Here is a 24341-nt window from a genome sequence, read left to right on the forward strand (position 1 = left end):
GTTTGAATGTATTTTTGTTACAGAGAGAGAGAGAGAGAGAGAGAGAGAGAGAGAGAGAGAGAGAGAGACGAGAGAGAGAGAGAGAGAGAGAGTAGAGAGAAGAGAGAGAGGAGAGAGAGAAAGGGGAGCCGAGCTCATTAAGAATTCCCAGACTCTTTCGACTTTTAAAGCTTGTTTCCACGAACTTGATATCAGGCCAATACATACAATTTTGTGACATCTCGACTATTTTTATGTTGCTCAGTTTTGCAACTTTTCCTATTTTGGAAGTTTTATGCCTTTTTTAGATTACATCAGAGGAAACATCTGTCTCTACATTAGTTAGAGGTAGGAGGAACCCTGTTGGAGAAACAAAAATAGATGTTTTCGATCTAGTTAATGTTAAACTATATATAAACAATACCCACTATAGTGTACAGTTCTGTATGGATGTAAGACTATAATTTTGTACTTTTTATGTTTTATTTATTTCATCACCGCACAGACAATAACGCACATTTCACTTTTCAGTGCTGTACACAAAATAAAAACAAGACTCTCTCTCTCTCTCTCTCTCTCTCTCTCTCTCTCTCTCTCTCTCTCTCTCTATCTATCTATCTATCTATCTCTTAACTGTGAGTAACATCAAATTTGCTTATGTGAGCCAGATTTTAAAAGCCTAAGAGAAGGGCTTACAAGTCCTCCCCCACTCCTCCTCCACTTTCTCCTGGTCCTTCAGGAGATCATAAAATGGTGAACTAGTCGGCAGAGGAATTGAAGTGTGTGTAGAATCTTTAGGAGGTGGCTGAGACGCATCAGATTTTTGCATGGAAGTACCTGGTACACCAACAAAGACTTCCGAAGTTTTTGCATGTGTTTCTGAGCTGAGTGATCAAGTCACTAAAGAAGTGGATGCCGATGGGCTAGGGTGCATGATAATTGAGGGTCTAGAAAAGCCTTCAAGGGTACAGTAACAAATAGGATAACGATTCTGCTTTGCAGTTACCAGCCACAGCATTTCTCAAGGTTCTAAAACAAACTACAAGGGCTTGGGGAAACAGCAGCAGTCAATGTTGGGGTTCTCACAAAGCTTGATGAATTCGTCCAAGACCCTCTGCATGTCCTTGTAGGTTGGGGTTGATGTGCATGAGATTTGTTGTCAGTGTCGTCATCATCTTGGGGGGCTAGTTGTCGCAAATCAGCTGAAAGCCAAGATCACCACTGTGATTGAACAGCCACTTTTGTACATGATCCTCAGGAACATTGTCATCTCCTTTCATGAGATGGAAATGAAAAGCATTGATATCAAATCACTGAAAACTGATTAAACCTTCTTCCTGGTGCTCCAAGGTCTGCAGGGTATCATTCTTCCAAGCATCTGTGAAGTTATAGATGGCATAGATAGTATACTTCAGTGAATACTTACAAAGATTCTCCAGTGTCCAATCCCCCTGTGTATGCAGGTCTTGCTCCTTTTCCTTCTTGTCCTTTAGTGATCATCACCTCCTCCAAGGACATCTTTTGGTATGGCTATTTTGTTTCAGAAATAACACCTTTGTCTTGTTTGTACAAGTGCAATCACATTAAGATGCAAACACATGACTCTAATATAAACTTTGTCATAAACATCTGGTTGCCATAAGATGTGCAGGAGTATTGTCAATGAAAATCAAAGTCTTCAGCCCATGTGTAACAATTCTAAGATACTGTTTAATAACAAATGACTTCCTTATAAAAGTGGCTATGGAACCAATTAGAGACAATCTTGACTGTGAATCAAGACTTTGCTGATTGATACCAGAACATTAGGAGACTACCCATCAACCCACGTAGGACATGAGGTTGTTTTTAATGTCCAATTATAACTGTTTTGCACATGACAGAGCACATGTTACTTTGAAAACTTTTGACTAGGTAAATTCTTGTCCTGATCAGTGAGCAAGGAGTGGTAGATAGACTAGTTTTAACAGTACAGTAAATTTGACTCAAAACAAGGCTTTCCTTTTCGTGAGGTCTTTCAGTGTCTGCTGAAATTCCTCTATTCCCTCCCTGGAAACATCCAGGGATTCGCCATGAGTCTTTTTCTTGGAAAGCCCAGGTCGAATTTCGAACTGAACAGCCAACTCTCAGATGCCTTAAAGTCTGCAAGTCCATGCAGACCTGCGAACATTGTATCAGCAGCCTTCAACTCAGCACCGTGTGGACACACCTCTGCTAACTAAACCATATCCAGGATGTCTTTTTCAGTCTGTTGGTTTTGATGTATTGCAAGGTAGACAGTGCTATGGCAGACTTAATCATGATATGAGTTATGAACCAGCCAGCATCAATCTTATCCATGATTTCCAGTTTTTCCTGAAATGGAAGCACCTTCCTGACCCTCTTCAGAGATCTTGGAGCCAAGCAGCACACAATACACAGTACCACACAGCAAAATCAGCAGTGATGCAGGAACCCCCCGCCCCTCAAAGCAATAAAACCTGCGGAAAACATTATGACCCAAGTGAAACACAGTAATCATTTAATGTGACTACTGAAAAATTGCTTGCAACCGAGCAAAGCAGTGTAGTGTGTAGTGTGTAGTGAAGGAGTGATTAGGAGGTAGTCTAAATACATACTGATTTATTCAGACGACAAATGTAATGCCAGACACGGAGTGAACCAAAACAGAGGTCACAACACAATCACTTGTGTTTGAAAAGATACACATAAATCAATATACAAGGCACGACTGAAGCTATGGTACATATGGCCGAAATGTTGACATTATAATGCATATGGTAATAATGATGCATTTAACATAACACTAATATAAATGAAAAATATGTACAAAGGATGCATTATGTAGGCTGTGTTTCTTGTATATGTGCATTTGGCACATGGAGATGTTTGTTGTGAGGAGAGTAGCTGGCCAGGTGAGATGAAGGGGGACTTTACAAATGCATCGCACAAGTAGTCCTATGACACATTTCTGTCTGTCTCTCAAAGGTATAGATAACATTCACATTGTATGATATTACTCTTGAGCTAATGTCTGTCATGTAAGCTCCAAAAGAGCACTAATGCGCTCCCACCCACAAAACTTCTACCTGACATTACTGTAGTTATAATGTATCTTTTTCAGTCACTCAAACGTTTGAGTAACTGACTCTATCTATAAGTACTGTAGCACTAAAAATATTTATACAATATATTTTTAACAGATAAAAATCAATTTAAAAAAACCTTCTATATGACTGACAATGCTGCATGGGCGGGAAAATGCAATGAGAACGCTATTAAGTCGCATACCACAATGAGAATGGAGCACCTTTGTCTGCTTGGGAGCAGGCAAAGGCCCACCTAGCTATTCTCACTCACCTTTTCTGGCCTCTCACCCTGAATATGCTTACTCTGGCCTACCCCACTCATAATACCCAGCCATTCAAAAGATATAAACAAAATAATGTGCAATGACATTTTATATAACGTTGTTGTGAAAGCTCCTAAGCAGGAGAAGGCCTGAGCAGCCTCCACCCCATCGGCACCCCATTCTTATTGTGGTATTTGACATAATGGTGTTCTCATTGCGTTTTCCCACCCATGCATGCCAGCCATATGGAAGGTTTCTTTATTCATTTTTACTTAAATATATTGTATAAATATTTTTGGTGCTGCAGCTCTTGTAGATAATATCAAGTTGATAATAGTGCAAATCCAGATAATCAAGGGATGACATGTTGATACACACACACACACACACACACACACACACACACACACACACACACACACATATATATATATATTATATAATATATATATATATATAACATCTATATATATATATATATATATATATATATATATATATATTATATATTATAAGATGCTCTATGGCAGGGTAAGTAAGGCACTGTTCCCGTGTTGATCGTTATTACAAAAGCGTTTCCATTGCAAGGTGGCATCCCAGGCTAATACACCAACTGCCGTATCCTGCACAACATTGACTGGCCTGAGTGCAGTTATGTGCTAGTTTCCTGCAAACCTTGCCGCACTACCAAATGTACGTTCTCTTTGTCAAATGTATAAGCCAAATATTCCTTTCTGGCCAGTTGTCGTCTCTCACCCTTTTTAATAATAACTAATAATCTTCATCTTTATTGGCAATTCTCTCAACATCTTCACTGCCGATTACTATGACGTCACTACACGTCATGGAGAGATGCAGTCTTTGCAGCAGACATTATCCTGCATACCTCTCCTGCCTCTTCCATATCTTGGTGATGCCTTTAGACTCGGGTAAAGGGACAAGGTATCAGCGGCAGTATTTCTTTTACCTGCCACATATGAGATTTTATCAGAAGGGTTTTATCTTTCAAAAAGAACAGTCTGGGATTCTCAATGTGCTTTAACCAGTGGGCGATGGTCTGTTACAAGGAGTAGGTTTGGGCTGCCCAGCAAAAAGAGACAAGCTTTTTTCAGGCACCAGACCACAGCCACTGCCTCCCCCTTCCTTTGAAAGGTGCCTGCTGCCACATAGGGCTAGCCCTCCAACCTCCATTACAGTAGAAGGGTACATCATAATATATGCAAGAACAATATTGTTATAATACAACAAAGTCCATCCCTTCTTTACTCCAGTCAGTCATAACAATGATTGGTCTTTTCTTTTAAATAATGCACATTCTTGGTTATTAATCTGCACAACTCATAAAAGCATATTCAAATTGAGAAATCAAATTTTCTCAGTACACTTGTGCGCTGGTTCCCTTTTTCAATAATTCTTGAAGTGGTGCCGTGACAGGAGCTATTGCAACAAAGGGAGCCAACTGACTGACCAGCCCAAACCACGACCGAAAATCGGATATGGTGGGCGGATCAGGCATTGGGAACTTCTTTATAGCAATCAACTTACTCTCCGAATGCAGATATTGATTCACCCAGCATTATAGCCAACAAAATTCATGGCCTACTGACAAAACTGGAATTTATTTGGGTTTAGAGTTACACTACTCCTTTCACATGCCAACAATAAATCACAAGTATGCCAAAAAGCTTTTTCTATGCTAGAATCATGCAATAGTAGTATATCATCAATACATTTAAATTTCCTCGGCATATCCACCATTACATCAAGAAGACTTGATAGAGTTCCCAGTGTGCATCAACTGTAGTCTTAAAAATGTGCACCTGGACACTTGACTCCATATCAAGTGGAGCAAGCGTGTGATGCGTTTCCCTTTTACAGCATACATTAAGTTTTTTCAAATCTGTTGTCCTCCTTGGAGTGCCATCCTTTTTCTCTACCACCACCATGCAGGTACACAACTCAGTTACCTCCCCTGTAGGCACAGGTTGCGAGATATCTGCTAGAATATCCTCGTCTATCTTCTTTTTGACCTCTTTCTCCCAATGCTTAGGGATAGTAATTGGTGCATGGTACGTATATGGCACTGCACCTGGGAATAGGTGTATGTGGTGAAGTTTGCCGCTCGTTATGGAAAAGGATTTTCTATTCACATTGAATGTTGTATCTGAAAAACGTTCCATCAGCCACTGCTTAAAAAGAGGAATGTTATCCTCTGTGGGGGTATATGGCATCTTACTGGGTTTCTCATTAACAGCCCCTATCCCCAGAACTTAATTTCTATGAATATTAAAGACTGTGTGGTTGGGGAAATTGGGATCCACCAACCCTGATTAATGACAGAAATAACTTGTGTCATACTGACAAATTACATACACTCGCTTGCTGACATGCTGCCACACTTAATTAATGTTAACCTGACAAAACTTCATTACACTCATCAGACCTGCTGCATGTCACAGCTTCACTTCCACTTCATTTGGATTTTTCACATCAATTCCCAGGCTCTATGTATGTTCCAAGCCATCTATGTATACCTCATCCCCGGCATCAGCTACAGCTTCTAATATGCAACTTTAATTATCTTTAACACATGAGACCATGACATTCATGTTCGGTTATGTGCATGACACAGTGTCAACATTTAACACATCTTGATCAGACCTCCCAGCCATTGACATCGTCTTCCACATAACCTGTAATCTGCTGTCAACATTGCTTGTAGTAATAGTGCCTATCCTACCATCTGAAGCACCCTTGCTAGTTGTACAACTCTTGCTCCCATAGCAGTGATTGGCAAAATGCATGATTTTTCCACAGTAAAAACAGTGATAACAGAGCAATTGGCACTGCCCCTCAGGGGCACAGTCCTGCAAAACTCACATTTCACTCTTACCTTGGAGGTCAGTTTTGCCCCATCTTCCTTCTTTTTCTGGTAATTTGTTTTCGCTGCCACTCCTTCTTCCAGTGGCAATGCCGATTCCTGATCCCTCTCGATGCCCGCCTTGTCGACCTCTCTTCGCTCTCCTTATTTTGTGGGAACCCTACATCCCCGTGCTGAATTCTTGAATGCCTTGTATTTTGCCATGATTGCACAAACGGAATTGTATTTCTCAGAGTTTTGTAAATACATCCTGTTTAAACTTTTTTGATTCTGTATGCTGCTCACTATTTTGTTTGCCAGCACATATTCACATAAATCCTCTCTGCACCTGGGGCATGCAAACGCACACTCAAGGGCTTCCCGTTGGCACCTCTGGATGTATTCCTTTGCCATATCATCTCTCGGTTTTCCTATGAAGAACTTATCCCACACAACCACTCTCTTTGCTGTCTTCATGGTTATTTCCCACAGGGCATCTAAGGGGTCCTCTACCCCTAGAGCATTCCAAGTGGCTGGAGAGAATTGGGCGTCTATTGCACTTTGCAATTTGTCTTTGCAGAGTAGCCTGATATACATTACTGCCTCATCACATGGAAACTTGCTGATTTTTATCCTATCTTCCGTAGATCACTTCCGTTGTGAGGAATCCTCCACTGACATCATATACCTAAGATTCTTGTGCTGAATTATTCCCATGTGCTCGTATGGTCTTATCTAATGCCTGCACTAGTGTGTTTGGATCCATTGTTGCTCCATCGCTGGCTCCTCTTCCGGTGTCTCTTGGTCTTATTAATATTTCAGTGATTTTTTATGCAATCGCAAAATTATGCGTAGGTAATACTCCATCACTGCACAATATAGGATACTCTATGGTCAGTGTAAGTAAGAGACACAATTCCTGTGTTGATGGTTTATTACGAAAGCATCTCCACTGAAAGGTGGGTCCAGGACAACTGGCGTTCGTGCCAGTATCTTTTTACGGACAGAAATAGGTAATGCATGGCTGATCATAGTAGATATAATAACATTCAATTGGGTAGTATTATTAATATCAATGACATGATATAATACCAGTTGACATTGACCTACCAAGTTTTTTCCTGAGCAGACTTCCACCTAACATACCAGCGAATTTTACGCAACTTCTCGACCTATCAGAGAATCAGTTGGGATCATTTCATTCGAATTACCCCTTTACTGTGAATATGATGGAAATAATGAACACATGAGCACGTGCCAAGGAAAATCTTTAGGTACAGAAGTACTTAGGTTCCAACTTCTATTATGACCTTGGTAGGTCAATTGGTATTGCCCTGGCTGGCCTGTCACTTTGGAGACCCAGGTTCATTCCTGATATGAGTCAGATATATATATATATTAGTATATATATATATATATATATATATATTATATATATATATATATACACATATATACATATATATACATATACGGTATATATATCTATATATATACATACATATCATACATACATATATATATATGTATATATATAAAAGACTGGTAAAAATGTTCTGTTACAACAGTATTCCATCTAATAGAAGGAGCCCAGACAAATGCCAAAGTATAGAAAGAAAGTACTATATTTCAGAGACTGCTATCTCTCTCTTCAGGTAGGTAATGAATGAGAAAAGTTACAGAAAAGGTGGTATTTATACCAAGAAATCCATCCACAGGCAAGCAGTTTTTAGGTCACCCCCACTGATAATTCCTCTTTAATCCTCTTAAGCGTTGGTTGAAGGAAGATTTTATGCATGACATCTGAATCCCAGGCGCCCTTTGAGTGGCTTATTACCTGTCTTTGTTTAATCAAGGCCACCTGTATCATCTGGCTTTTGTATCGACAATTGCTGCTATAAGTTATGTGACAAATTCCAGTTTATTCTATGGTTATGATTATTTGTGTGATTGAAAATAGCTGAGCTCTCTTGTTCATACTTAACTGACCGTTTATGTTGTATTAATCTCTGGGGAAGTTATTTTTGTGTGTGTGTATATATATATATATATATATATATATATATATATATATATATATTATATATATATCATATACACACAACTACAGGTTGCGCCTATTAGATAATACCTTTCTATGTAAAATTATGTTTTATCAATGGGATGCAGTTCCTAGTCCCATGTTTCTGCTCTCTATCAAGAGATTCCCAAATGAGAACGCGTCTTGTACTAGCTTGTACATTCATATTTATATGTTAGGAATGATATCTTTACATGGTGATTACCATAATGTGTACATGCACAAATATTTTTACAAATGCACAAAAATATGTTCATGATCACTTAAGAATACTCATATAAATATGGAATTAAAATACGTATATTATATACCATTTCTAACACAAGTTGCGTTTCCCTTTCGGAATCTCTTGATAGAGAGCAGAAGCATGGGACTAGCAACTGCATCCCATCGATAAAATATAATTTTATATAGAAAGGTAGCATCTAATAGGCACAACCCCTAGTAATGTGTGTGTGTATAAAATTAGATTCTTCTGTTAACAGGATACGTCTCAAGTATAAAAGGGAGTCAGCCCACCGAAATATAGTCCGTAGCTTTAAACCAGAGGTTTTAATTGGCCTGTTATGCTATAAATATACATACATACATACACACACACACACATATACATATATATACATATATGTATATACTATAACATATACATATATATATATATATGATATATATATATATATGTGTGTGTGTGTATGTGTGTGTGTGTGTGTGTGTGTGTGTGTGTGGTTGTGTGTGTGTGTGTGCATTTCTGACTCATATCATATCTTGTGCTAACTTGTACATTATGTGTTTTCTTAGGAATGATGTTTTTACATAATGAATACATTAATGTGTGCATGCACAAATTGTTTTACAAATACACAAAAATATGTTCATGATCACTTAGGACTACTCAGATAAAGATGGACATGAAATACATATATTTATATATCATTGTCTATGATATGAAATAGGTTTTTGTAATGATTTTGTGAGATCGTTTTGTTTTTCATCTCATAGGCCAAAGAGCTTTGCCTCAGCCGGTAAATCGGAATGAGAGTCAAATTCAGCAACACCCTAATTATCACTTCACCAGACACAGATTTGAATTGGGAATGGTAATTAGACCTCGTGCATATGATGGCCATTTTGAATTGACAAGAGGCTGTCGACTGGAAACCCAATACTGGTGTTTCGATATCATATGAGCAGAAATTAGAGAGAGTGAGAATGGAAACCTTTTACAAGAAATTGAATATTAATTTCTCAAGACGTTTCCAACGTTGTTAATAAATACTCTGCTCTAGTGTTCCCACAGAGTAAAATATGACGGTAGTAAAGAAAGGATCTAGGCAGAGAGTTCCAAACTATTACAAAAATTACAATAGAAAATTGTGGCGACGGTTATTCCAGTGTCAAAGGCGTTAGGTTCCGTTTCCAAGCTACATTCAGAGCACACACTGTATTATATAAGGACCAGTGGTGAGAATAACTGGCACAGTTGCTCGCAAAAGACTCAAAACATGCTTGGTTACCGAATGAAAGTTCTTATTTATTTAATAATCTTAAAGATTTAATTACTCGGCAACGCAGAGCTATGTCTATAAATTCTACATTCCGGCAATAAAACATAAAGAATTGATTAAAAGGATTGATTCTAGTGTTAGATTCTTCCACGCTTAACTTTTAGTTGGTGTAACTGGATTAAAGTCTTACTATTTGACCGTTTGACTTCGGCCTCGAAATGTTGAATCTTTATCACCCACACACACACACACACACACACACACACACACACACATATATATAATATATATATATAATTATATATATATTTATAATATATATTATATATATATATATATTATTTATATATATATATATATATATATATTTATATATATATATATATATACATATATACATATATACATATATATTTGATCTTAAATACAGAGCTTCAGCACAAGGAAAAGGTTATCCATCTTGATTAATGTATCCATAATGGAAGAAACCCAGGATTGAGTTTGATTCGACTGAAAGGACTAAAAAGCGATAACAAGTCTCAGAATTAAATGGACTCTTCAGTTTGAAAATTAATCCGTATAGAAATGATAGTCGGAAAAAAATAGATTTTTGTTGTATTCCATTAAAACCTGTTAAATTCCTAATGATTTTGAAATGTGACGCGTTACCACACTGCATTCCACAAAGCTCGAGACTGAAACTGAAAAATCTCACCTTTTTCCAACTTTCCATCACTTGATTCATTTCTCGAATGGCGCTGTCGTGACCGGTTGGTAATGTAAACGTTGCTCGCAGATTTGATGATAGAATCCACGTTGACATGCAATGTCTTACCTGTGATACAGACAACTTTCGTGATACCCTGACAAGTGAGACATGGCATATCGCAATATGAGAGGTGGTTTAAGCTCAATTAGAGGAATACTTTCTTTGATTCTCTTTGTAGATGACAAGAGGTATTGAATTTGCTTAGACATACACAGGCAAACGATTGCCGCGTTTTTTCTATTTTCGAAACGTCAGGGTATATTACTGTTATTGTAAACAGACAAACTCGCTAGAAAATGTTAGCCTTGCGTAACTATAAATCTAGGCCTGGTAAATCACATGAGAGTTTTTAAAATTCGCTGACATTTTTAACTCCTTAATCACACGTCACTTTTTTATGTTCACAAATGTTAAGCCCCGAATATGTTTAATATTTGTTGCTATACCATGGAAATAGCTTACACATAAAGGGAATTTCAATTATTTAGCGTATCTGTCCCGGCTAGGATTCGAATTTAGGGCATTTGGTCTAGTTATAACAATGAATAGTCGAGTTTGACCATTCAGTTGTGGCTTGATATTTGTGTATGGGTCTGTTTCAAGCGGTAAAATTAAGATGCTGGTTGTCTTCAAGAGTGTCTCTGTAAATGGGCAGACAGAGATGGCGATTCAAGGATTTCATTCAAAACAAACTGTTAGTTTCATTCATGTTACGTTTTATATGTTACCTTTTAGCTGTTGGACACTATAATGTATATATACGCTTAATGACTGACTTCATACAGGTATGCCATATCTAAAATTCTCTTTTATGAATTGGTATTATGTCTTAATGCATTGAGGGTAATTTGTTATAAATAAGCGGATATAAGAACAATTAAATATTTCAGTGACCTGATCGTTCACCATGAATTAAGAGGCTATAGACTGCGGTGTTTGAAATGCAGGAGTTAACTTCACGCTGATTGGTTTGCAAAAAATTAACATGTAATGTAGAATTTTTGATTTAATGCGCGTACTTGAGAGAGAGAGAGAGAGTGTGTGTGTATTTTTGTATAAAAAGTCAGAATTCTTAGATGCCTTGTTTTGTAAAGAATAATGATAATCAGAAAAGGAAAAATAATCTTTTTATGAATGTTCTTACTACCAACGAGATGAGAATAAAAATGTTATTATTATTATTGTTATTATTCCTAGCCAGGACATGAACACCGACAACTACAACCTCTATTATTATCATGAATATTCCAGATTGGCATCGTGGGTATCAGTATCCTGGGCAACGAAGTCGAGGCCAACAACAACAGCGTGTCTCCTGACGGAGAAGGCGGCCAAGTGCCCAGTTCGCGAGAGCAGGAAGTGCCCCTGTACCATGACCTGGCCTTCGCTATGTACGTCGATACCCAGGCTGCCTCCATAATCAAGAACTTGGAGGACAGACGGGCAGCCGCTCTCAGGGGTAGGTTTACCACAAGCGACGGAAAAAAAAAAAAAAAAAAAAAAAAAAAACTAATTTGATTGACATTCCTTGTGGCCCAAAACCTTTCCTTTCTCACTAACGGAAGAAGAATAATGAGTTTTCATAAAATAGTAAGCTAATTATCTGGACGTTTTTATAGGCGTCCTAGACCTTACTAATATCCTTAACCCAGTCTGATGAAATGAAGCTTGTGTGCATGTGAGGTCATCTGCAAAGTGAAGGGAAATAAAGACTGAAATGAGAAAACACACTCACTCTTCCTCATGACGTTTTTTGAGGTGGCCAAAAGTTTTTGGGACTAAAGTAACTCCTCTTAAGCGAAAACTAGTCGATTTTATGGTAAAAGAAATGGGAATAAGCGTTTAAATAAGAATACAAGCACCTCTGATTATCAATAAATACCTGGGCATGTTTTTTTTTCTTTAAGTAAAAGTTTCTGTACAATGGAATTTTGAATATTTAAATATTTACATAAATGTGTTGCCTTGATCAGACAGTAATTCAGTTAACAACACTTAAGTATATTGACTAGTCATTCATATCTATAAAATACGTCAATCATTAATATTATTTCACATTCATATACACACACATACTCGTATGTACGTATATGAATTAGATTTGCTTACGACTAAGTAATGTATGATAAGCAGAAGAGAATATTTATCCAAAAACGGTAGAACACAACACGCGGAAACAATAAATAATACAAACCCCACCATCGATTGCATAAGACTCTTATCAGAAAATGAATCAGTCGGAGAGCAATAACCGCAGCCAGTGCAGTCTCAGACTTATTTGCTGGCTGGAGCCAAAAGGTCCGCCAATCTCCCTCTTCAGTGACTTGTGGGAATGAGTCATGGCTAAATAAGAAGGGAAAACTGAAAGAGGACCCCTCCCCTCCCTCTAACCCCCTCTTTCAGCTGTGGTTTATGCGGTTTGTTTTCTTTCACTTGTTTTTTTTGCAAGCAGAGTAATATAACCAAAGTAGTGTGTATTTTTTATTTTGTTAACTGCGTGTCTTAATTTAGTCAGTTCTTAAGTTTGGTATTATTAGATGACTTCAATAATGCTATGACATGGCAGTTTATTATTTCATGAGTCACTTTTATGAGATATGTCCTATTCCGATATTTTGCTTGCATGGAAGGTCATTAGCTCTTATAAGAATAAGTTCCAAAGTGTAAAAACGATAACTCCTCGAAAATCAAAAGCACCCGATTGCGTTCAACAGCCCACTGTATTATGTAAGGCGGCATGCTATAACTAAGGCAATAAATTTCCCAGTTTCTATGGTGCCATTTTCTGTATCGTACCCGTTTTCTTTGTTTCGCCCCGCCCAGAGGAACGCTACGAGTATGCCAATAAACTGAAAGACGCAGTGACTCAGCTCCAGAAGGCAGGGGAACGACTCGGCAAGTACGAGATCGAGAAGAGACACGCTATCGAGAACGAGAACTTCGACAGGGCCAAACTCAAGAAGCAGCTTGCAGAGGATTACCGAGAGCAGGTTTACAAGGCCTTACAGATCGACGATCTGCTCGAGAGGAAGGGGGTAAGAGGCAACAGAGATCCTTTGAAAAGATCGTGTTTTTCTAGGGGATCCTGGGAGAGGACTCCATGGCAGTAGTGTGTGAGTGAGTGTGTGACCTCATGGCTGTGGATCCCACCCACGAATACAACGTGTTGATAGAGTGAGAGGGAGGGCCACAGTTCACAGTTCGTGTCCAAATGACAGTTCATTTTTTCTTTTATAAATGAGAATCATGCTTTTTGTAACACATCTTACGTTTACGTCGATGGTAAACTAAAGCAGATATACCGCAAGGAAACCCGCTTCTGATCGTGTGCTTTTAACGTTGGGATTGTGGGATAACGTCGAGATAAATGACACCAAGCCATTCATTTTGTGCCCTGGGAGAAATAGGAGAGAGACCGGGAAATGTAAGTCAGTCAGTGTTGTGTGTTTGGGAGTAGTCCCCTCACGCAAATATTTCCGACTATTAGTTATTGTCAGCGAAGATTTCAGGGAAGGAAGCGAAGCATTTTGAAAGTAAGTGACAGTGAATGGGCCTTTCACTTACAATGTCTCGCCTGCTGCTAGGTGAGAAGCGTGAGGACGGTGACATGGATTTCGACCTTGACGGATGTTTGATATGTGCATAAACTTCTTCATTTCAGCCGATGCTTGTGAGGCGACACAAGAAGTAATCAGGTTTTCTAAAAATGTCGTTTCATTCTTTCTTTCTTTATTATTTTTGTGGTACAAGTAGCCAAGGCTGTCGGCTTGATTTTGTCTTTTGTTTTTGATGTTTCTGTAAATTTGTCTTTTTCTGAGAATATTAATTTTATTTTTAAATAAATGGCACTTGACAACTCTCTCTCTCTCTCTCTCTCTCTCTCTCTCTCTCTCTCTCTCTCTCCCCGCGAAGAGCTTAGACATACACATATGATTTCAATACTCGTATGACCTGTCACTTGTGGAAGCCAAGCCAAAAGGAACACAGACAACGTGACGAAGAGGTTAACAGCCAAGATGTAGGAGAGACAAAGAAAACGATATCCTGGTCTTTTGTATATATGTCCCTAAGGATATAATTAACCTTATGTTTTTGCCCTCATTTTTATTAACTCTGAACGTAAACACTCCAGATATGACGGAAAAAATGTATATTCTGGACATTATTAGCTTAGACCCAATAAACTCTTAATGATATAATTAAATAATGACTTAGTGAATCATGGCCTGCACGATCTTCTATTCGTCGAGTGACAAGAGCGATGAAAATGGCAGGCAAAATCTCACGAGCAAAATAGAGGAAAAATCGTTGTCGGCAGAAGAAGACTTCACTACGTTTAATGAGTTATCCATTAGCCACGGCTACACCTAATTACTTCTTGTTGCCTCTAGCAATGTGGAAGCGTAAATAACCGATGATATTAAAGGTAATCTTATCTTTGCCGCTGAGCATGTGACATTATTTGACATTAAAGCTTATGAACCTAAGCTATGAACGTCATATGCGGTAATATAGTAGTTGATGCAGAAAGTTGCGAACGTAAGATAAAATAGAAGTAATGTTATCTATATTGCAAGTATGCATATTAGAAGTTTATTAATAAACGTCAGAGGGTAAAATATAAAGAAAATTATATTTGTCTTCTTAGATTTATATTGTATATGCATATTACTTGACAAATAATGCTATGCATTGAATTATCGTATATCCAATGAATACATAACGAAGGATAATGTGAAAGGCTGTGAATGGACCATATGACTAGAATGAATTATAATGAATATAGACAACTTCAGTAGTTCTGAAAGATCATGAATGAGGTGACTACAGATTTTACATCATTATGAGGCTGTGGGTGATGTTCATGTGTGTTTTTTTTATTATCCTTTCTCTTGTTCATATATTAGTAGCTGGTATGAGCTATGAATTAGATTGACACTATAAAAGGTACAAGCAGTTTTAGATACAAAGAACGACTGATCTCACAATATTTACACCAACCGTTAACATTAGAGATATTAGAGTCATTATCATAAGTCATTTTAAAAAAGTGTAGATTCACTTCATTGTGATTTATCGACATTAAACGTATTCGTCTTTACCGTCTTGGATGAGGCTTATTCTTTTCCACGCCAGGGCTTTGGCCGCCTACCAAATTATGCAATATTTCATTTTTCTTTATTTCAAGGTTTATATATCGTTCTGGCTGAGGAGGGTGACTTTCCAAAGAACGGTCTTCACTTCTAATGATACCACATGAAAAATCATTTTATTAAGATTATTATCGTTTTTAACCACGTTGGTGATGTGTTGACATTTATATCGCAAATCATAGTGACCTTAATTATTATTTTGATTATTTACTATGCTTTTATGCTGTCATTCCTTTTAATGATAAGAATTACTATTATTATTATTATTTGTGAACTCTGTCCTTTTTTTTATTATGCTTTGTGTGGGCAGTTGCATCCATCTCCCGGGTCTGGGTATGATAATGGGGTCTGACGTAATCATGCAGTTTCACGAACCATGAACGCGCTTTAAAGGTCTGGGCCCCATTGTTATTGAAATTATGGCGGCTAATGGTATTTTCCTCGTTCGTTTTACAAAGGATTTGTTGTGAATTAAGTCGTTAATTACTCAGAGATTTTGAGGGCTATGTGTGTAAAGGCCGAGATGCACAGAAGTATTAGATATATTGAATGCTCACAGGTAGCTGCCAGGTTTAGATAAAATGTGTGATTGTTTGTGTGTGCGCGCGTCTGTCATGTTTGAATATACACGCATGTATAGATTAATTTACTCGTATATATGCATAACACATGTGTACACACACACACACACACACACACACACACACACATATATATATATATATATATATATATATATATATATATATATATATATACATTCATTTGATATATTTATATTTATTTAAACAAAATGAATGGTTATATACTCATATATATGTTTGTAATGTATATATATATATATATATATTATATATATATATACATATATATATATATATATATATATATATAATATATATACATATATACATATATATATACATATATACATATGTATATATATATATATATATTTATTTATATTTATATTTTAATAGCCTAAATGTGTATTCATAAGTGAAATAAGCGTGCAAACCCAAACATTCACTCGTAATCGAACCTGGCAGCTACCTGTGAACACTCAATATATCCAACACTTTTGTGCATCTCGGCAATGACACAGATATCCCTTAAAACCCATGAGTAATTAACGACTTAATTCAGAACAAATACTTTGTAAAACGAACAAGGAAAATGCCATTAACCGCCATAATTTCAAGCACGTGCATGGTTTATGAAACTGCAGGATACGTCTTTAGTCACATGTTCAACGCGTCCTTTGCAAATGAACTTTCTTAAATAATGGTCAGATATACCCACCATTTGTTTTTTCATCTACTCCGCACCATCAAACACACACACGCACACATAAATATAAATTTAGATTTACGTGTGTGTACTTCATTATGCTTGCGGTGTCAGCGAATAAGATTATTAAAATATGAATCGTAAGAGTATGTGATTGTGCGGAGTAGGTGGAAAAGCAAGTGTTGGATATATCTGATCGTATTTAAGTAATAATTTCAGTCGGAAAGGAAGCGTTGAAAATATGACTAAAGATATGATGAAAGATATTGATTTTGATAAGAAAGAAGAGAGACGAAATATAAGTAGAAGATGAATTAAAAATAAGATAAAGTTAAAGAAACCCTTGACAGGCCAGTGTATGCAATAGCAATAAAAGCCGTGGGCGGTAAGATGATGTTTGAAGGCGATTGCATAACCGAAAAGAAGAAAATATTACAAAATAAGACGGAACTGATCAAAATAGGTCGCACATAAGTAAATGCATAGAAGAGTCCCTTGATCTGATAGATTATAGAATCCAAGAGAATCCAGTCCTATAATCGATTGGGTTAGTACAGAAAATTGGAAATTCTTTGAAACATAGAGTAGAAAAGAGGCAGTTTTGAATGACTGAGGCATTTAAGGCTTTGGTGTAAGATTCAAAATGTTTGTGAGAGTGACTGAAAAGAAGTAGGAAAGAAAATTAGACAGTTGAAGAATAGCTTACCAGAATGTGTAAGGTGTCTGGAAGAAGGGTCGGTTCCAAACGAATGTTTGAGATGAATAATTGTTCCTTTATGTGAGGAGAACGATGTTCACATGACTTTGCACAGGTAGAGCACTATGGATTTAGGCATGGATAAGGCTGTCTGGATCAAGTTTTTTGTATGAAAGTGATGTACTAGTTTCCGAACGAAGGAAAAACCTTCATTTGACATATATTGTATTAGAACATCTCTTGTAGCACTGATAAAAGAACTGAGAATTTATAGTTGTGAATGTGATTTCTCGAAAGGGATTAGAAGCTTTTATAACAAGAATGAAAGTTGTTTCAGTATACTGACGAATAAGTGACGGGTTTGCTGTAAAAGGTGATTTGATGTTCCGTGGTTGCTTGAAAATTTGGTTGCTTGAAAATTTAGTTAATGATGGTTAATAGTGTAATTAGAATATTGCGGAAAGGATAAGGAATATAGAAACATCATTATGTGATACATTTTTATTCCCTGTGATGATTTTGAAGATGAATTTCAGTGTGCGGTAACACTTTGAAATGTAAGAAGTGCAAGTTGGAAAATATATGTTTACTGGAATAAGGCAATGAATGCAATTATTAGGTAGGAGGGTGAAGATATGTGTTCTGGTATTAGTGATAAGAAAATGGAAGATGTCGATGTCTTTCAAAAGATAAGTGACGCATGGACATTACTAGGATTTCTACGAAAGGCTTGGAAGCCAACAGAACTGCCTATAAGAGCAAATAAATATGAAGGGGTTATTGATAAATGTTGGGGAGGTGAGTGCAGAGAATATATGGAATACGAGGTACTGAATGGGTGAGAAATATGGCATGGTCAGTATGCATGAAAAGATGACTCAGAATGTTTATAGTGGTTTTGTCACGTGTGGAGAACAAAGAAAGTTTTGGGAGGAGAGAGTAGATGGAGACTGACAGAGAAAGCATCGGCTGACTGAGTTGAAGAGGTGGTGCAGTGGAAGGCTCTTCATATAAGGAAGCATGTTTGTGGGGATCGATTGGCTCTTGATGAGTGATATTTGTGCATTTATAGCAACTATTTTGTGGTATTTCTCGTCAAAGACACGTTGTTTGTTTGGAAGTTATGTAATCTTGTGTTTGTTTGTTTGCGTGCACTGTTGCTTGTGTTACTAGAGAACGATGTATCTATGGGGGCTATATTAGTATTTTCTGAGAAACAAAGCCGCATCGTGTAATGATACTGACTGAAGGAATTAAGAAATCTTTTGGACCATCAGCATCAATTTGAAGAAGGCGCTGAGCGAGAGAGAATTTTCCAATGCAGCCGGAATTCTTCGCGCTATTCTCAAAGCCTCACTCGAGCAGCCTCTCGTGTGCGTTGTTGTAGGAAAATGCTATTATCTATGAAATATTCTTTTGTATACACTGAATTTAACGAGACATTACATGTTCCCCTATGATACCCGTCGTTCATGAGACGCCAGTTTACGGTACAAAACAAGCAGCGTGGCAGAGATTGTGTGCAACGTCCGTTGAACTTTGAATTCCATGAAGTTTGTGAAGTCGCGGTGGTATTTCGTTTCATCGATCCGTTGGAAAGCAGACGGAAGGTATTGGCCGAAAACCTTTTATGGTTTAGTGTCTCACAAACGTTAATAGTGGCGAGAGGAAAGCGTCGTTTGTGGATTGTTTTCACTGTTTGTGCCTCTCCCCTTCTTCATTGGTGGTGGGGCTAGGGGTGGGGTTGGTGCCGACTACATTGAAGAAGCACAAACGATCACAGTGGAAAAGGAGTTTGCAGTTTGTTTTGAGCGTCTTTGTGCGTTTTCCTTTCCATTGTTTGTAGTTTGTAATTGATGGACACAGCGAAATAAAAACAATGCGCGGTGATGATAGTGAGGACTACCATTATTTTTATGAAGTTATGATGGTAAGTGGTAATGGAGATTATTTTTGTCAATATCAAGGAAGAAAAAAATTGTTATTGAGTTATCATTTTATGTTCAGTGAGTCAGTAGAGTTAGTTATCGAGCCTGAAGCATTCTTAAGTCAAGCTTAGCTGCTTTTTAAACCAAGCATGAATAGACTGAATGATTGTATCGTGAAAAGTTTCTCAGGGTAAAAAGTATAAATTATATATACGAATGTAATTCCGTTGCAGATATCCACAGTTCAGACACCTGTCAATGTGAGCGAATTTCTCAAGAAGTTAAAATCTTAATTTCTTTTGTTGAGATATTTATTTAGTTCAAATTATATATATGATATATATACGTATATGTGTGTGTATGTATGTATGTATATAAATAAATATTTCTGGCTAAACGAGAGTTAACTATTCAATCAGTATTATGTTTTCAAAGGGAAATGACTGAGAAAAGTAGAAAAATACATGATGTGAATTTTTACCCTGAAAAGCATTGACAAACAAAGAATGCAGGTCTGTTGCCAAGGTGAATTGCTGGAAGAAAAAAACATTAACCTTGTGTCACCATTATTCTTGATATGACAGCAGCTGTTTAATTATTTTTAGTATTTCCAAATTCAAGTTGCTTGGAAAATGCTCGTGATGTATCACTATTATTGTTGAATTTAAAATGATGAAAATTATGCGACAATATAATCATATGCAGTAGGGGTTTTGACGGTAGAAATCTTCATAATTATGAGCTATGGATTTGTATTATGAAGTGGAATGAATGTAATTCATCCCTTAACAAATAATATTGATTGATGTTAAAGAAAACGCACGAATGTGATGAAGTTTATTTCGTTTCTACAAACTTAATTTCTACTTGAAGCCCAACGTATTCCTTAGAAAAAAAATCAATGGTACTGCAGACTGGTTATTTTGAATAAAATCTATATTCGGTAGTTCTCATAGGCAAAAGGAATTTATGTTATGGGAAAAATGGAAAACAGATGAGCAGTTGTTTTTGTGATTGCTGGCAATTAAATGTATCTTTCATAATTCACATTTCGTCCTGAATGACAAGTCCATTTCTATAAGGAAATTAATTTTATCGATATGTTACACTTCTGTCTTGCAAGTCGATGTGTTTTATAATTCGTATTTTATCATCATCATATTCTTTTAGGGAAGCCTTAACGATTCGATGGTCTGTTGACAAAAAAATTGAAATTTAAATAAACCATTGTCCCCTTCATGAAGATTGCTTCTGCCTTCAATGGGGAAAGCAAAGTGAATGGAAAGTCATAAAAATCCTCGTGAAAATGATACCGCCGCTGCTGAGGTTGAATTAAAATGAAGCTTGTGAGGTAGAAGTCGGGTTTTGGCTCGAAGTTTGGATGTTTCTGATTTCGGGTTCACTGCGATTCGATGCTCGTGTAGCTACAAGAACAGTAGTTTCTTCCTTTCATGTTTTGTGAAAAGCCTTTCCACCTAATTTAAAGGAAATGTTACCATTTATTTACTAGTGTACCCATACCGTCAAAAATTACGGTAATGTAAAAGAGTATCGAGACGGCAAGACCCCACCCCAAGGCCGTAGCGCAACGTCTCAAAGTTCGGCCCAAAGTAGTGCATTCTGCATACTTATATATATATATATATATATATATATATATATATATATATATATATATATATAGTATATATATATATATATATATATATATATATATATATATATATATATATATATATATATATATACTAACCACCCCTCGGATTTTGTCTTTGTTCCAAACGATAATCAAGAGATGGATATAAGTTGCGTATTATTTTCCTGAGATTCTACAGAGAAACAAGATAAAATTCCTTCCCTAATTTTCTACTCTGTCTGTGTATCCAAGTTAACCAGTGATATCTCAGTCTGTTTATCTATCTATCTGTCTATCTGGAAAACTAGTAGAAACTAGTAAGTGACTTACGTTCATCGATATATTCTCAATTATTTTACTTTAACTCCCTTTTGAACCAGAGAATGTCACCTCTTGGTTAGCAAGAAGCTGACATCGTGTTCGTGGCTTCAAATGAGCGACTTAATCCTTTTGTGTCTTTTATATGTCATTCCCAGTTTACAGCAAAAGCAATAATAAGTATAAAAACTTGAGACTGAACCCTTGCTATATGACGTGTACCAAGATCGCTTGACATAGCAGACAAAGATAATGATACTCAAATGTGTTCGAACTCTCATTGTCACGTTTCTAAGCAACTGCAGAACAGCCGCTTAACATCGACATTGAAGGCTGAGGGACGCGATAAAGCCATGAGATGTAATGTTTTAACCGCATGCAAAATGCTTTTAACACGAAGAGCAAGAAAGATATTTATATATGACAAATTATCTCTCTCTCTCTCTCTCTGTCTCTCTCTCTCTCTCTCTCTCTCTCTCTCTCTCTCTCTTAAACCTACGGACACCTTTACACTATCGTTCTGCTATAAGAGTTATGTCCTTTTGTTGCTGAGGCGGAAGACAATATCAAGAGAATAAATCCAAATTTCCAAAAAGACGTAAAAACCAAGAAACACTGTTTAGTTCTGAAGCACTGTGTATATTTCATGTGCACGGTGTAGTATCCCAGCGCTTCCAGACAAAACAAATCAAATGCACAATGACTGCTTGGGAGTATTAGGCAACTATGCCATCGAGTGGGTGCGACTTGCGTCCGAGGTTAATTTACAAGCGTTGCAAGTAATCACTATGAAGCCATGTTCATGTGGACAGGGTGTTGAAAGAGCTCTGTTGCCATAGCTTCTAGGAATGAGAAATCCGGATGCTCTGTTGTGCAACTGGAGAAGTGCCAGAGTGAGTGAGTTCATAGGTAGTTGTCAAGATAACTCTGAAAGGGTCCAGAAGAATTTTCCTGCGCCTCCTTCTACTGACTGTCCCATTTATCCAGATATTACTGCAGGGACTGTCTCATTATCCAGTCATTACTGTGCTGACTGTCCCTTTTATCCAGGTGTTATTGTGGTGATTGGCCCATTTATCAAAAGATTACTGTCGTGACTTACCCATTTATCCAAGTATTACTATACTGTCTATCCCTTTTATCCAGGTATTACTGTGGTGACTGTCCAGTTTACCTAAACATTACTGTGGTGACTGTCCCTCAGTTGTTACTGTGGTAACTGTTCCATTTATCCAGGTATTATTGTGCAGCCTGTCCATTTTATCAAGGTTTTACTGCACTGACTGTCCCTATTATCCAGATAATACTATGATGACTGTCCCATTTATCCATGTATTACTGTGGTGGCTATACCTTCTATCTGGGTATTACTGTGCCGACTCTCCCTTTTTCCAAGTGGTATTACTGTGGTGACTGTCTCATTTATTCAGATATTACTGTGGTGTGGGTCCTTTTATCCATGGATTTCTATGCTGACTGTCCAATTTATCCAGGTACTACTGTGGTGACTATCCTATTTAACCCCCACTAAACCAAAACATACTCCGTACTAATCATAAACACGCCTCCTACTGACCCTAAGCACACCCCCTACTACACCTAAATACATCGACACTAAACCTAAACACATCCCCCCCCCCAATCCCCAACAACCCAAGCACAAACTCGATACATAATTATTAATCACAAGAAAGAAGAAAGAAAAGCGTTTTCAGTTTTATATTTATGTGGTATCGAGTAAATGAAATGAGGTACGATAACCAGTAGAGTTTATATATCACATTAGTTACTAAGTTTATGGGCAGCAATAGTCCCGTTTCAGGGGAAGGGAAAGGGGAAGGGGAAAGGAGAAGGGAAGGGGAACCGGTTTGAAACATACCCTATTACCTAAGCTGGGTCAAATGATATAGCGCACAGAGTTACGTACATACAAACATACACACATATTATCATTCACTTTTTATACATTTATATATATATATATATATATATATATATATATATATGATATATATATATATATATATATATATATATATATATATATATATATATATATATATGGACATGGGAAGCGTTACTGTCAACCAACGTAAAACAAGAAGCTGAAGGAGACGTCATGAACTAGTATTTGTCCGTTTATTATACATTCTGTACCCAAGTTGGCATTTTACTTCTGTTCATGATAAGTCTTTTTATGCTCAGCTAAATGACCTTATTCACCGACACCTTCCGGCAGTTAACAGTAGAGTAACACCCAAGAACCCGTTAACCATTGTTTCTTTTTGTAGACATAAAGACAAACTAAGCTCCCTGATGACTTCCAATGTCCAATGTCGTTTATTTATATACTTGCCCCAAATGTAAAGTGGGGAAATATGTGGGGGCTTGTCGTCGCCTACTAAAAGTCAGAATTGATTGTCATTGGAGAGTTAGTTACAGAACAGGTAATGCATTAACTAATCCAGAATTTTCTAATGTACCTGATCATGCCACAAAATGTAAACAAGATATTGAATCTAAACATTTTGAAATTCTCTCCAGAGCCACCTCACCTCATCAATTAGCAATAACTGAATCTTTATACATTAAGAAGCTTGTTCCCTTTTTTAACAATCAAACTACCTCGACAACACTGTACCAGTCTTGAGTGTGCCCGTCTCTATTTTTGATGTCACTAGGTCCTTGTTTCCCCTCCTGAAAGGTAGCGGTCTATTTCTTGCATTCTGTCTGTTGAATATTAGATTTTTTTATTTTTTATTTTTTTCTAAGTT

The 24341-nt window shown here is 37.0% G+C and overlaps 1 protein-coding gene across 3 annotated transcripts in view; it reads left to right on the top strand.

Moving 5' to 3' along the window:
* Positions 1–24341, top strand: part of LOC135201055 (centrosomal protein of 104 kDa-like) — a 458443-nt gene that overhangs the window by 349935 nt on the left and 84167 nt on the right. For all 3 annotated transcript variants that reach the window (XM_064229911.1, XM_064229913.1, XM_064229912.1), the window contains exons 5-6: positions 11797–12004; positions 13369–13580. In XM_064229911.1, coding sequence (XP_064085981.1) covers positions 11797–12004; positions 13369–13580 — 420 coding nt within the window. The remainder of the gene's footprint in view (positions 1–11796; positions 12005–13368; positions 13581–24341) is intronic.

The sequence above is a fragment of the Macrobrachium nipponense genome, chromosome 27, assembly GCF_015104395.2.
Source record: "Macrobrachium nipponense isolate FS-2020 chromosome 27, ASM1510439v2, whole genome shotgun sequence".
Taxonomy (NCBI): Eukaryota; Metazoa; Arthropoda; class Malacostraca; order Decapoda; family Palaemonidae; genus Macrobrachium; species Macrobrachium nipponense.